Source organism: Bombus huntii, chromosome 13, assembly GCF_024542735.1.
Source record: "Bombus huntii isolate Logan2020A chromosome 13, iyBomHunt1.1, whole genome shotgun sequence".
Taxonomy (NCBI): Eukaryota; Metazoa; Arthropoda; class Insecta; order Hymenoptera; family Apidae; genus Bombus; species Bombus huntii.
In genome coordinates, this window is record NC_066250.1 from 4,898,490 (window position 1) to 4,911,176 (window position 12,687).

A 12,687-nucleotide genomic window follows, 5' to 3' on the forward strand; every position below is an offset into this window, starting at 1 on the left:
TCCTCCTCACCCATTTACCCTGGTTCCCGTGTTGCTTTCGTCCCTACTTCAACGCCATTTCTCTCTACTGCTCTGACAGCATACGTGAGTACGTCAGAGTGCTCATCATCATCGGACTTTGCATCCTCTTTCATTTTTCATGGCTGAGCATTGAGAATTTCACGAATAATATATACTGGAACGAGATAAATGGAGCGCGGTAAACTTGCAGTCTACTTTTGATTGCACGGCAACTCCGGGCAAAGATTAACTAACCAACGGGTCAACTAGTTGGAAATGGAAATTCAGTTTATTCGATTGACGTAGCAAAGAGCCCATTGTTCAGACCGTTGCCGGGGTTGAATTTTTATTGACCCGTTGCCAAATTCTAAGTTGTTATTGGAGACAGGTCGCAATCAAGTCTAAATTTCAAACGAGCATAAAAGTCGAGCTCTACGTTCTGTTCTGTACCGAAGCGAATCAATTTCGTTCTCGCTGCTAGAATTCTTCCGGCGAAACTTTCCCTATTAACTTTTTTAATAGCCCCGATTATACAGGACTGGAATTTATTGCCCAGAAAATAGAGAGACGTATGTAGCCTCAGGTTGCTTCATCGATTTTTTCCCTCCCAGCAACGTCGCCAGGCTTTACGTATTCTCGTTTTCCCCTCGCATCCAAATCGATGTCTGATAACTTCCCAAGATTTCTGTCGTGCTCATTCCACTCTTCCTATCGTTGCCTGATGAAATCCCATTTGTAACGGAGCATAGAACGCGGTGAATATATTCCGGCAAGCAGAATTATAGTAATAATTTTTAACACATACCTATATAGCAGAGAAGTAACATCGTTTGTTTTGCACTTCTGCCATCGGTAATGAGATTTAATGACGTTGATTTATTAACTGGTAACCGACCACAAAGAGAAATAAGTATTTGAAATCTGGAACACGAAATAATACGTGGATCTCTTACGTTTATCCGTGAATTAGAACGTCACTGATTGTTCTACTTACGTGATTTATAATATCGTACGTGATATTACTGAGAGTATGATAAAAAATTGACTGCTCTTTCGTTTGTTCGAGATTCGCGTTATCCTATATCTAATGGCTTGCAAAATTATTTGAATGCTTATGGAAATATCTTATACACTAACATTCTGTGGTTTTATTACATTATTTAGATTAGATTACCGTGATGACACACTGTGATTGTCACGATTGAACTGCGAATATTCGTGCATTTATCAGAAGAATAAATAAGCAAAGTATATATACAAAATATCAGAAGTAAATATAGTAGAAGTACATATTATTAAATTTAGGAAATAAAGCGTTTTTTCATTCGAGGCTCGTTTATCTGTCTTATCTGCATTTTTAATAATATGAATTTGCATAAACATCTGCAGTCTAATAACATAGCAAGTGTTATACTTTCACAAAATTGTATATACGATAGAGCTGCGCCTAACTTTTTAACTGTGACTTTTTTCCTTTTCAATGAAATCCGTTTTTGTAACATTCCGGATTACAGTTGGATTTTTCGGTTTACGTTGGTGCCGGTGCCTTCGTTAGTTTTCTGCGATAACATTTCGTTTAATTGATGAGCATACGGAACCGCACGGACTATCTGTAAGCGGAAATCGATCCGAAAACAATGTTTCTGTTTGCTTATTGATTTCCGATTGCAGCAGAGTATAAATGCATTGAATAGCTACAGTTTACCTGGCTACACAATGACAGTCGGCGCAATTAAACGTTAGTTTGCACTGCCAGTAATGCAATTTCCGCTTCGACCGTTTTTCAGTAAATTGTATTTGGACGTAACACCGAAATTGATTTCGGCAAATACGACTATTATTATTGTGAAGTTAATATTTGCTTATTTCCGACTGCGTTCGTTACAAACTTGCTGATTTTCAAGCTTTCACGCGAAATCAAGAAAAATTAGTTACCAGCTTTTGATCATCGTTCGTCTGGTTTCAAGAGAAAATACTCATTGCCTTTTATTTGGAGCGCTACAAAGGATCCAGGAAATTGTCTAATTTTTCGAAGTAATCAGTACGTGTGGGCCTCATCAGTTGTAATTTTTCAGATTACATGGCGGACAAAACAAAGTTTTAAAATCGGTATGCTGTGAATTTTTTTTTTTAAGTAACTATCGCATTAAACATTTTCTATGATACTGATAATAGTCGTCCATTTTGTTATATATGTTATATTTATTCATCGCACTTATCTGACATAAATCAATTTTTTTTTTAAATTCCAATATTTCTCTATCTTTATTTTATAAACTTCTTTAGGTCTGCCACTGTATTTCGGTTTAGACCACCGTGAGAACTGAATTCCGAATCGAACGATGTCGCGGTTTCGAGAGAATGTAATTTCGGAGAATGCAGTATTTACGTTTATTGAAATTGTATGTCCGCTGTGAAGCTTCTAGATTTAGTAATAATAGCATTTTATCATCGTTTTTTCGCACATTTTGCAAAAATTTCACTTACATAATTTGTCAAAGAGGAGATCGAGCACTCAGAGACTCGAGTTGCATGGAAAATAAGCGAGCTTCATTGGGCCGACGTCACCAGTCATTAAAGCGTCTCCACTCTGTTAGCAAACTCTCAAGTATGTTTCGATATTGTTGACGAGAGTTTTCGGCTTGACGTTGACGTTCTTACGTCGCGTGCTCTTGTCGCTTCTTCCCGTCTGCGTCTGAACAAATACCGACTTATACTACTGACAGAGACTTCGAACTTGCAAGCTATTCTCAAGTGACGTTTATTTTATCATAGACTGTCTTGTAAATACAAAATTGTTCTGAAACATTTATATACTCGTGACAAAAATTGTTATCGACGAACAGCGTGAATCTACTGTCTGTCGATAACTGTCACAAGCTACTCGTACGTCACACGGTCTACGAAACACAAACTTTTCGTTCATCTTTAGTCGTTTTCACTGTTTGTCTATTCTCTATCTATTGATTATCAATTACCGACGAAATGTCTCTGGCACGTATTTGTAAGTGGGAAGCATTGGAACGACGTAACACCTTTGTTTAGGGTGTCGGAAGGAGGGTCGATTTATCGGTCCTTTTGCATTCGTAAATCAAGGAGAATACATCCTTTCCGGTAACACGCGGGACAGAAGGCGTCTCGTTTACGTATCCGCTAAACCGAATACAGGAATCTATGAGCTCTTTCATCGTATCTTGAGAGATCTATACGGTCTTTGTTCAAAGAGTACGTATTTCGACCGACCTTCTTGGATTAATTTGTTACTCGGATTCGTTGCGACACAAAGTTAACACGTGTGTGTATGTGACCTACCAGAAGTGTGTCCTTAAAAAAATAAATTAAAAGAATTAAGAACGAAAGAAAAGCTTGATTTACACGAACTTGAATATTAACTACGCAATTAGATGTAGTATCACGGTAAAAATTTTGTGAGTCTGACTGGCGTTGCATGGAAGCCGACCTTGCACGCAACATAACGATATGCACTGTCAGACGCCGTCTTTCAAGTTAAACTATTCTCCACGTTGCCTGACCCATTTCACGTCTGGCACGTTGCAAAATATGGCAACGCATAGAAAATCAATTTACGTAGCTACCTCGCGTGAAGAAGATTTCGTAGCTGATCCCTGACTGATAAAATAAGATACTAGGTAGGTTATTAATATGTAAGAGGAATGTAATAATTCCACTAGTTTCTTACGTAACCGTTATCACAAAATAGAAAGCGATTTCGATTCTATACGAATGAAAAACGAGCATCGATTATACGATTCATCCATCTTGAGTCCCTCTCTTGACCTTTTCTACCATTGATCAGTGGGTTCGTAATTATAGCTAAAGGGATTGGAGAACGTGTTGGCGAAATTCACGACGAAAATCGCCTTTGGAAGTTCTAGTTTCTGTACGGGTGACCGCGCAATGTATCCCCGACAGAATGCAAATGATCAATTAACCAGTTGTAAATCAATGCAACATAGTGGGCAAGCTTTATCTAGCTTCGCTGTCGGCGCTTGGCTGGCCTAATGGTTGGCTGTCGGGTATACGCTGGGCTCTTATTCCGTTTTCCCCTCTCCAGCCACTCCAGTTACCCGTTCCGCTCATTCTCATCCATCCCTCGTTAAGAATATTTATATCCAGGCCACGTTCGCTGGAGAACCTTTGGAAAGTCGAAGGCCCACCCATGGGAACGGTGCAAAGATATTAAGCACTCTGAACCATACTTTGCTCCTCTCTCCTTTTTTCCTCCTTCCTTCCTCTTCTTTTTACTCAGCAATTACCTTTTTCCCAGTGAGACGAATGTTCCTCGGTAATTATTACGTCTACCTTTTTTTTTTCGTATTATGCATTTTCAGGGCGACGGTTCCACGCTAATTTTATTACGTAACTGGACGCAACGTTAACGAGCGGCTCTGTCTCCACGCGTCCAATAGGATCGCGTCCTTCGGATGGAACCGCGCCACAACCGAGTGCAATCTTGACATACCTCATTTGAAATGTACGATTTGTGGTTTGAGCTTGCCAACCGAGCAACCCCAATCAGAAACCATCTATCGGTATAAAGTGTACGCGAAATTCCTCGATCATTGCGGTCGTGTAGCTTCAATTATCCCACGGTATCCGTGCTATTCCGAACGCTATGTCGAAGACATTTGCAGAATCTCACGGAGAGATCCCTCACCCGTTACGAATTATCACGTTGAATTGATCGCGGGCGAAACGCTTTTCGAACGATAATGACACGCGAAGGGCTGGCTGAACTTTATATCAACACCGTGAATTTTATTGCCAGCCACCTTTCTACGGTTTGAGCGAATCAGTTGCAGTTTGGCGTTCGATTTGCATTACGCCACGTGAGATCGCGTGCCGCACACTTTCTGCCCCCTGCTGCTTATTTCACCTACGAGTGTTCAATTTTTTACTCGAAGAGGCTGCCTTCCTCCCACTCTATCCTCAGTCAGTGGATATTTAAAAAAAATTTATAAGACCGAATTCTTTCTAATTCCTTACGTACCCCATTTTTTCTCCCTTGTACACGTCTCGTAACGTTAGTCTTCTACCTTGCATTGCATGTCGACTTGAGGCCACGTACGGCGCGGAAAACGACGTGTCACGATTAACCAGGCAAAATCTGTTCGCCGGTAATTAGATCTTTTTTCTATCGTGCAAGCACTCGAGTTCTTTTTCTCTATTATCATGCGTTCTGTTTCAAAAGTTGTACTAGTACTGGTTCTTTGCGCGGAAAATCAATAAAGAACCGTATAATATCCGAGCTGCTATTATTAGTAGTAGGTAAACATGAAGGAAATAAACACGCGCATTACTTTTCATATCTGTGAATGTAACTAGGCTAGAAAACGCTCTGCACGGAACGTTGAAGAATTTTTTATATTAGCCAGGAAGAGAGATTTATGGGATAAAGAGTTATCTCTAGCTACGATTTCTTATAGTGACATTTGGTATTTAAAGCAGCACCTTGTATACCCTATATCATTCACACTCGATCTGTGTTATATGTAATTATTTTTTATATTTAAAATGAATTTTATTCGTCAAAGAAGGAACATTTGAGATCTTAACAGCTAAATTCCATCGTCAGAATTAACAAGAGCTGGAGGGATTAACCGACGAACTTATCTCTGTTATCTGAGTTGTTTTATTGCTCGACCTGTTCAAATTAATAAGATCCTGTTATTTTTTCTTGTATAATTTTCAAGATCTAGATTTCATTCGAAAGATTTCTACCACCAGTCGCGAAATATCCGTCTCGTTTTGCGACGTTCGTATCTTTACGAAGATGAGAATCGAAGAGAGATCGTAAGATGTATCAGCACGATTTGAAAAGTAAGCGAAAACCTTGGAGGGAGCAGATGTCAGCGAAACTGACTGAGAAGTGTCTATGTGCTCTTTCGAATTCGCATATCCTACTTCAATCGAGATTGTCTTATCCTCGTCATCTGGACGAGTTCGCAGTTGCACTGTCATAACGTGTCGTGCATACAGTACCAGTTTATGACACAAATAAAACGATGTACGAGGACTTGCATAGATTGAAATACTTTGGTTTTGTTATCAGGAAATTGCTGCCATCTTGATCAGTTTCCAAAGACACGCGGAATGGCAAAGTCGGGAGGTAAAGGTACGACCTCGAAGTGGTTCGATGTTACTGTACTCGAGAAAGAAAGTCCGTTACCGGCGGGACGGTTATTGCTGGAAGAAACGGAAAGATGGTAAAACTACACGAGAGGATCACATGAAACTGAAGGTAGTTTTTTTTCGTTTATGGATGAAAATCGACGTGCATCAGAATCGAGTTTGATAAAGTGAGATTTGCTTGTTGGATGAAATCTTAGGTACAGGGAGTCGAGTGCATCTATGGCTGTTATGTGCACTCGGCGATCCTCCCGACGTTTCATCGGCGATGTTATTGGCTACTACAGAATCCAGACGTCGTCCTCGTTCACTACTTAAACGTTCCTTACCCGGACGGTGATGCAAAGCTCGCGGCGCTGCCACCGTGTCTCGCACTGCCGCCAGACAAGAAGGAGTGGACGCGAGACGAGCTGGCTTCCCAGCTTCGACCCATGTTCCTCGGTGGAGATGACGATCCTAATAATCCCCATCTTACACAACACTCGAATCATCCCGTCGACATGATAGTTTCTCAATTATTGGACAGACAGAGAGCATCTTCCACTTCTTCTACCACTAGCACTCAGCTTGCACCTAGGAGACTAACACCGGACAATCAGGTACGTGTTCGGTGGATCTGAATGCTGTGCTGAGATGAGATGGTGATTTTTGAGAGCGACGATAGAAAAATTAGACTCTGGATATTTATGTAAATTCATACGTTATGTGCGTCTTCGTACCTTTAAATGTCTCATAATGGCATAAAAATCCACGGTCTAGCGAACATAATGATAGGTACACGTATATTGATCGACAATATCATATCTACAATTCAGATTTTCATTTTCTACATTCTCGTCTTTGTAATGTTTTTGTTCGATACTTGTTTCTATTTAATATTCGTCGTAATGATCAGGTTTCTTCGACTACCGGAGGTCAGCAATCGTCAACAACAGCCTCACCGGCTCCTCGCGTATACTCAAGACATTCCCACACGGCTCAAAGCCAACAACCGGCTCCTCTAGTTTTAAGTTTGCAACAAATCCAAGGTGGTGGCGGTCTTCTAATTCTCAACAGCCAACCGTATCACCATCAACAACAACAACAACAGCAGCAGCAGCAACAACAACAACAGCAGCAGCAGCAGCAACAACAGCAGCAGCAGCAGCAACAGCAACAACAGCAAAGTCAACAAGTGGAGATGCAACAGGTTACGGAGCAACAAATTGTACAGCAGACGAGCGTGGACAGAGAACAACAGACCCAACAGGAAATAGACGCTCAAGAAAGTATGGATCGTTCTGCGGTACAATCGTTGCCAATCGGTGGCACAGGTCCCGAGGTCACAGACTTCGCCGAGACCTTGGACCTCAGTCAAGAAGATATTCAGCGAACGTTGTCCGCCAACATGGTTCCACCGTCTCCGTCGCCTTCTCCGGCAGACAACAGCATGATCAATCCAATGGATTTCATCGATTCATCGGACGATGTTCTAGTTAACTTAGACGCGTTTGACGTATTCGGTGACCTACCCGAGCTTCACGATTTTGAAGCCGAACAAACTAAGGCTGAAGAAAGAGGCGGATCTGATAATGACGTGGGATGTCATCCTGGAACAACCGTCCATATTGCGGAGTATAGTCCGGAGTGGAGTTACACCGAGGGTGGTGTGAAGGTGAGTTTCATGTATTTGATATTAATTCAACCTTAGTCCGGCGCATACTGGTTCTCTCTTCGAATGCAGTTGTGTATAATTTGATTGAAAGTCACGAATACTCGATTAGAATATGTCTCTTTTCAGTTGAAAGGTAAAATTCCAATGTATGCTGGAAGAATTTTCGAAGGTTAATGCAAATGGAAGATGATGCAATGGATGATAGATGCATTTGCTGAAGCTTAGAAGTTAATCAAGAAAAAGCAGCGAAAATTTACTTACTGTTTTAGGTATTGGTCGCTGGTCCGTGGACTGGTGGGAGTAATTCTCAATCTTATTCGGTGTTGTTCGATGCGGAGCCGGTTGAGGCGTGTTTGGTACAACCAGGAGTGTTGCGGTGTCGTTGCCCAGCCCATGCTCCGGGAATAGCATCTCTTCAAGTGGCGTGTGACGGCTTCGTTGTTTCCGATAGCGTTGCTTTCGAGTATCGTCGGGCACCGACATCCGAGCCTAGTCCGGAACGAGCCCTTCTGGACCGTTTGGCGGATGTGGAGTCCCGTTTGCAAGGACCTGGCCCTCCATCTCCCGCAGCTCATCTAGAAGAGCGGCTAGTGGCATATTGTCAAGTCAGTACTTTGTTTAGCTAGCACCTCCAACACACTTGACCCTTTAAATGGAGATCATCTATGTCTCAGGATGCTGTTGTCCGTCCGTGGCGAGCCGGAGCGGAACCATTACAATCCGGCGGCCCTACTCTCCTACATTTGGCCGCTGGGTTGGGCTACTCCAGGTTAGCCTGCGCCCTCCTTCACTGGAGAGCGGAAAATCCTAGTAGCGTATTAGATGCCGAAGTTGATGCCCTGAGGCAGGATAGCGCCGGTCTCACACCACTTGCTTGGGCTTGTGCAGCGGGGCACGCGGATACAGCCAGGATCCTCTATAGGTACATATATTTTTTTTCTTGAATTCGGCTTTAATATCGAGTGTCACGAAATATTTCATTTCGTTTGAGTTCGTGTTGCGAATATCTGTCTATTTACACAGATGGAACGCAATGGCACTTCGCGTGAGGGATTGTCAGAACAGAACCGCGACCGAGTTAGCGGCGGAGAACGGTCACACGGCGATTGCAGAAGAATTGAATCGACTCGAAGCGAGAAGACAAGACGAGAGGCTTTTCTTGCGACCCGCCAGCCCTAGTCCTAGGAGGCCATCTCAAGACAGCGGTCTCGATCTTGCGTTGTGTTAGTCTCGTTTGCTATTATACTGCCCTCTTCCGTATATACACGCACATACATTCACGTCCAACACGTAAATCACAGTTCCTTTTCCTATAAAGACCCGCGCCATATAAAATATCTCTGCCCCGTAAGATTTAGAGTACAAGGTCGTAATTCATGCGAGCGTAAAATTAATCAGGAAACGTAGCATTAAGGGGTTTATCGAAAAACACAGGTGGCTCGCCGCTGCTGGACAACATGGAATTGTTGCAAGAGGATGACTCGTCATTAGCCCTCAGCGAGCAGGGAATGGAAAGCGCTCCGACCCCTCAGGAGACTGTAGGTCCGTACCTTCCTCGTTTCCCCTTCTATTTGTCTGTCTGTCTGCCTGTCTATCTGTAACTATATATCATACATATATATACATATATATTTGTAACTCTGTCTGTTTCTAATACTACACTTATAGATTCATCGGCCTAGATAAACAAGTACTGCGCGGGCTGTGATCCGTAGTATTCCTAGCTAAAACTGCGTTCCCTTACTCTCTTTCTCTCTCTATCTCTATTTCTCACACATTACATTACACACACGTACACACACAGTGTTCTGTTTTTTTTCTGTCTCTCTGTCTATGCGTACGAGACGACCGGATAATGGTCCAGGCTCGCTGTCCTCTAACTCCTCTGAACTCTTGCAGCTTAAAGCAGTATTGGTGTTGCTTGGCCTTCGTAACTGCTGGTGTTGGATGATTGCTGTGTAACGTCTAAAACTTTCTTAGCCGTCTATTATCGGCTGCCGACCAATTCTCCGAGAGATAGACAGTCCTCGTCTCTGGGCTATGTCGACAAGTTTTAAAACGGATATCCGTGACAAAAATACTAATAATAAAAATAATAATAATCAATCAATAAAACATTGGAACCTACGAGACAATTACACGAGAACACGTGATTTGCACAGCTGAGCTAAATCCGGAAAACACACATTGTCAAAATACCACGGGTTACGTCAGATCACCCGTAGAACGGAACATTCAACAAGCTGAGAAAAACGTCTACGCTCGCCATCTGATTTGCCTGTTTGAAGACGTTCGATTCGTGTCATGTAGAGATCTCCACTGCATATATATATATAAAAAAACGAAATAATCCGCAATATTTGGTGTTACACGTTTAATTAACGTCCGATTTGGTTCATCGTAAAAATACGTTCACGGCTTTAAAATAAAAAAACGAACAGATAAAAAAAAGCGAACAAAAAGTCCTCGATGTTGTGATCAATGTGATTTCGGCGGTCCTGTAATACGTTTTTCGAGTTTGGCTAGGGTGGTGATTCCTTTTTATAGGGGAAGAAGACGCGAGGGTGCTGACATTGGCTGAGCAAATTATAGCTGCGCTACCGGAAAGGATCAAGAGAGCGGAAGGTGATTCTCCGTCTTCTTCCTCACCACCTCCCCCGGCACCGCCCTTGTCATCTCTAGAAGATGCTCTGATGGAGCAAATGGTAAGCATTCTGTATATTTTAGTTCTATACCTATGCAATATTCTTGTCTTTGAAATTATATCAGAAATCCCTTAAACAACACGTTTCCTACCGTACTCTTAAAATAAAATTCTTCGTAGAATGAAATTCATATCGCATGGTGGTGGTAATTCTTATAGCCACTCGATTCTGGAGAATTGTTCGACTCGTATCGTGAGTGCAGTGGAGGAGCGGCATCAGTCTCGGATGCTGACGCAGATGCTAGTCCCTCGAGTCCATCTAGCAGCTGTCTCACACCGGACTCGCCATCTCCACCGCCTACGACGGCCGACTTCTGCGAATTCTTACAGCTGCAATTGCAGCTAGACGGAAGTAACGGTCATAACGGCCAGTACTATTCGACCGGTGGAGATCGGAAGTTCGGTAACGTGATGGGCTCTGGAATTTGCGGAACAGGTGGAAGTAACGGAAACGGTGACGGGAACGAAGCGGATCTGAGCAGACTTACTCTGTCCGATCGAGAACAAAGAGAGCTTTATCACGCCGCTAGAATGATCCAGAAAGCCTACAGAAATTACAAGGGACGTCAAAGGCAGGAAGAAGCGGAGAGGCACGCTGCTGTACTCATCCAACAATATTATCGTCGACATAAACAGTACGCTTATTTTAGGTAATCTGTTTTTAGCTTAACACGTCGCGGCCGTATTATTTACTCTTCGTTTTATCCTCCCGATTTATCCGGACGAAAGGGTTTAACTTCCATCGTTATATAATACGGACACGAAGTTGAAAATAATAACAACGATTAAATGTACGAAATCTTGTCGCTACGAAACTTTTCACCGGCTCGTTCGAATAGTTAAATTCTCGTTGGTATTTCGCCGAGTTGAACGTTAGTTTTAATAAGCTGCAATTAATAAAATGGGAGGACAAGGCGTACCACCGCGGGGCCAATTTAACGATCCAGTTGAATCGGACGGATTTCACCAAAGTTCATTCTATCTACCTCTAAGGGGTGATACGGAGAGGGAGGTGAACTTTTAATTGGCATCGTAAATAATCCGAAAACTTTAGGAAGTTCCTTACCTCCGCTGCGGCGTCCTGAATACAAAATTAACCTGGCATTAAATTAATACGACTTTTGTTTGAGATGAAAGCTTACCTTCCTTGCGCTTCTTCCGCTCTTGTCCATTATGTATATACATACACGACGCATTCTCGAAGCGTGTCACTGCAAGTTCTTATTTCATGGGCGTCTACTTTTCTTCCTATTCGCAGACAAGCTACGAAGGCTGCTCTGGTGATACAAAGCAACTACAGGAATTATCGCTCGCGTCCAGGCTCGGCTAGCTCCAGACAGCAAGCGGTTCATCAGCAGGCCGCTCATCAGGCTGCGAGGAAGATCCAGCAGTTCATGCGGCAATCGAAGATCAAGTTAGTATCCGTCCGGTGCACATAATTGCATTTCTTGTTGCAACGATGTGCACGCATTATTAGTTATGTAGACTTCTTGTTAGCACACGAAAGGCTTATCGTACGAAAGACATCTAAAGTTCTAAAGTCTCCCTCTTCTGTGTGTACTAATGCAGCTTGTCGTGGGACGATTCACGACCGGTAAGTAACGAAAACAAGTAGGGCGATTGTCGCGCGGCAAACACTGCTCGTTTATCGCTCCTGTATCTCTTTAAAGGATACTCGCTCTTTCGCTTTCACCAGGACGATCAGTGCACCCTGTTTCACGACCCTCGAATAACGAACTATTGTTTCCGATACGAATTATCTTGGTTAGCTTCTGTGTTATTATACGGAATGTGACCGGTGCTTTGTGTTTTCTGTTTTATATGTCTTAATCGTGTTCTTAACGAAAGTAACCAGAGTCCATGCAACGGTCATCATAAACGGAGCTTCTCATAGAGACGAGAAGATATTCTCTTCAATTATCACTTTGCTCTCCTGTAGATTAGTTTATACAAAAAAAAAAGAACAAAAGAAGATAGACAAAGAAAAGCAAAAGAGAGGGAATTGGAGTACTTTATTTAGGAAACTGTAACTATATCCTTTATGTCTGAGAAGAATGTTCCTTGAATCGTGATACAAAGTACTTCAATCGTTGTCAGCAAAGTGTTAATTGCGGTTCTACCGAGTTAGATGCGCTCGTTTGTTTCGTAGTTCACGTGTTCCTCAGAGTGCTTGATCATT

General features: G+C 42.5%; 1 protein-coding gene across 7 annotated transcripts in view; it reads left to right on the plus strand.

Annotated features, from left to right (window-relative positions):
* The window catches only part of LOC126872246 (calmodulin-binding transcription activator 2-like), a 40,535-nt gene that overhangs the window by 22,586 nt on the left and 5,262 nt on the right, over nt 1–12,687 (plus strand). For 4 of the 7 annotated variants that reach the window (XM_050631951.1, XM_050631950.1, XM_050631956.1 and 1 more), the window contains 10 exons: nt 6,074–6,262; nt 6,351–6,749; nt 7,046–7,804; nt 8,074–8,409; nt 8,479–8,726; nt 8,828–9,027; nt 9,239–9,346; nt 10,352–10,509; nt 10,668–11,158; nt 11,767–11,922. In XM_050631951.1, coding sequence (XP_050487908.1) covers nt 6,074–6,262; nt 6,351–6,749; nt 7,046–7,804; nt 8,074–8,409; nt 8,479–8,726; nt 8,828–9,027; nt 9,239–9,346; nt 10,352–10,509; nt 10,668–11,158; nt 11,767–11,922 — 3,044 coding nt within the window. Of the gene's footprint in view, nt 1–6,073; nt 6,263–6,350; nt 6,750–7,045; nt 7,805–8,073; nt 8,410–8,478; nt 8,727–8,827; nt 9,028–9,238; nt 9,347–10,351; nt 10,510–10,667; nt 11,159–11,766; nt 11,923–12,077; nt 12,103–12,687 lie in introns of all 7 variants that reach the window. The other 3 variants (XM_050631953.1, XM_050631952.1, XM_050631954.1) reach the window with 3 other exon arrangements.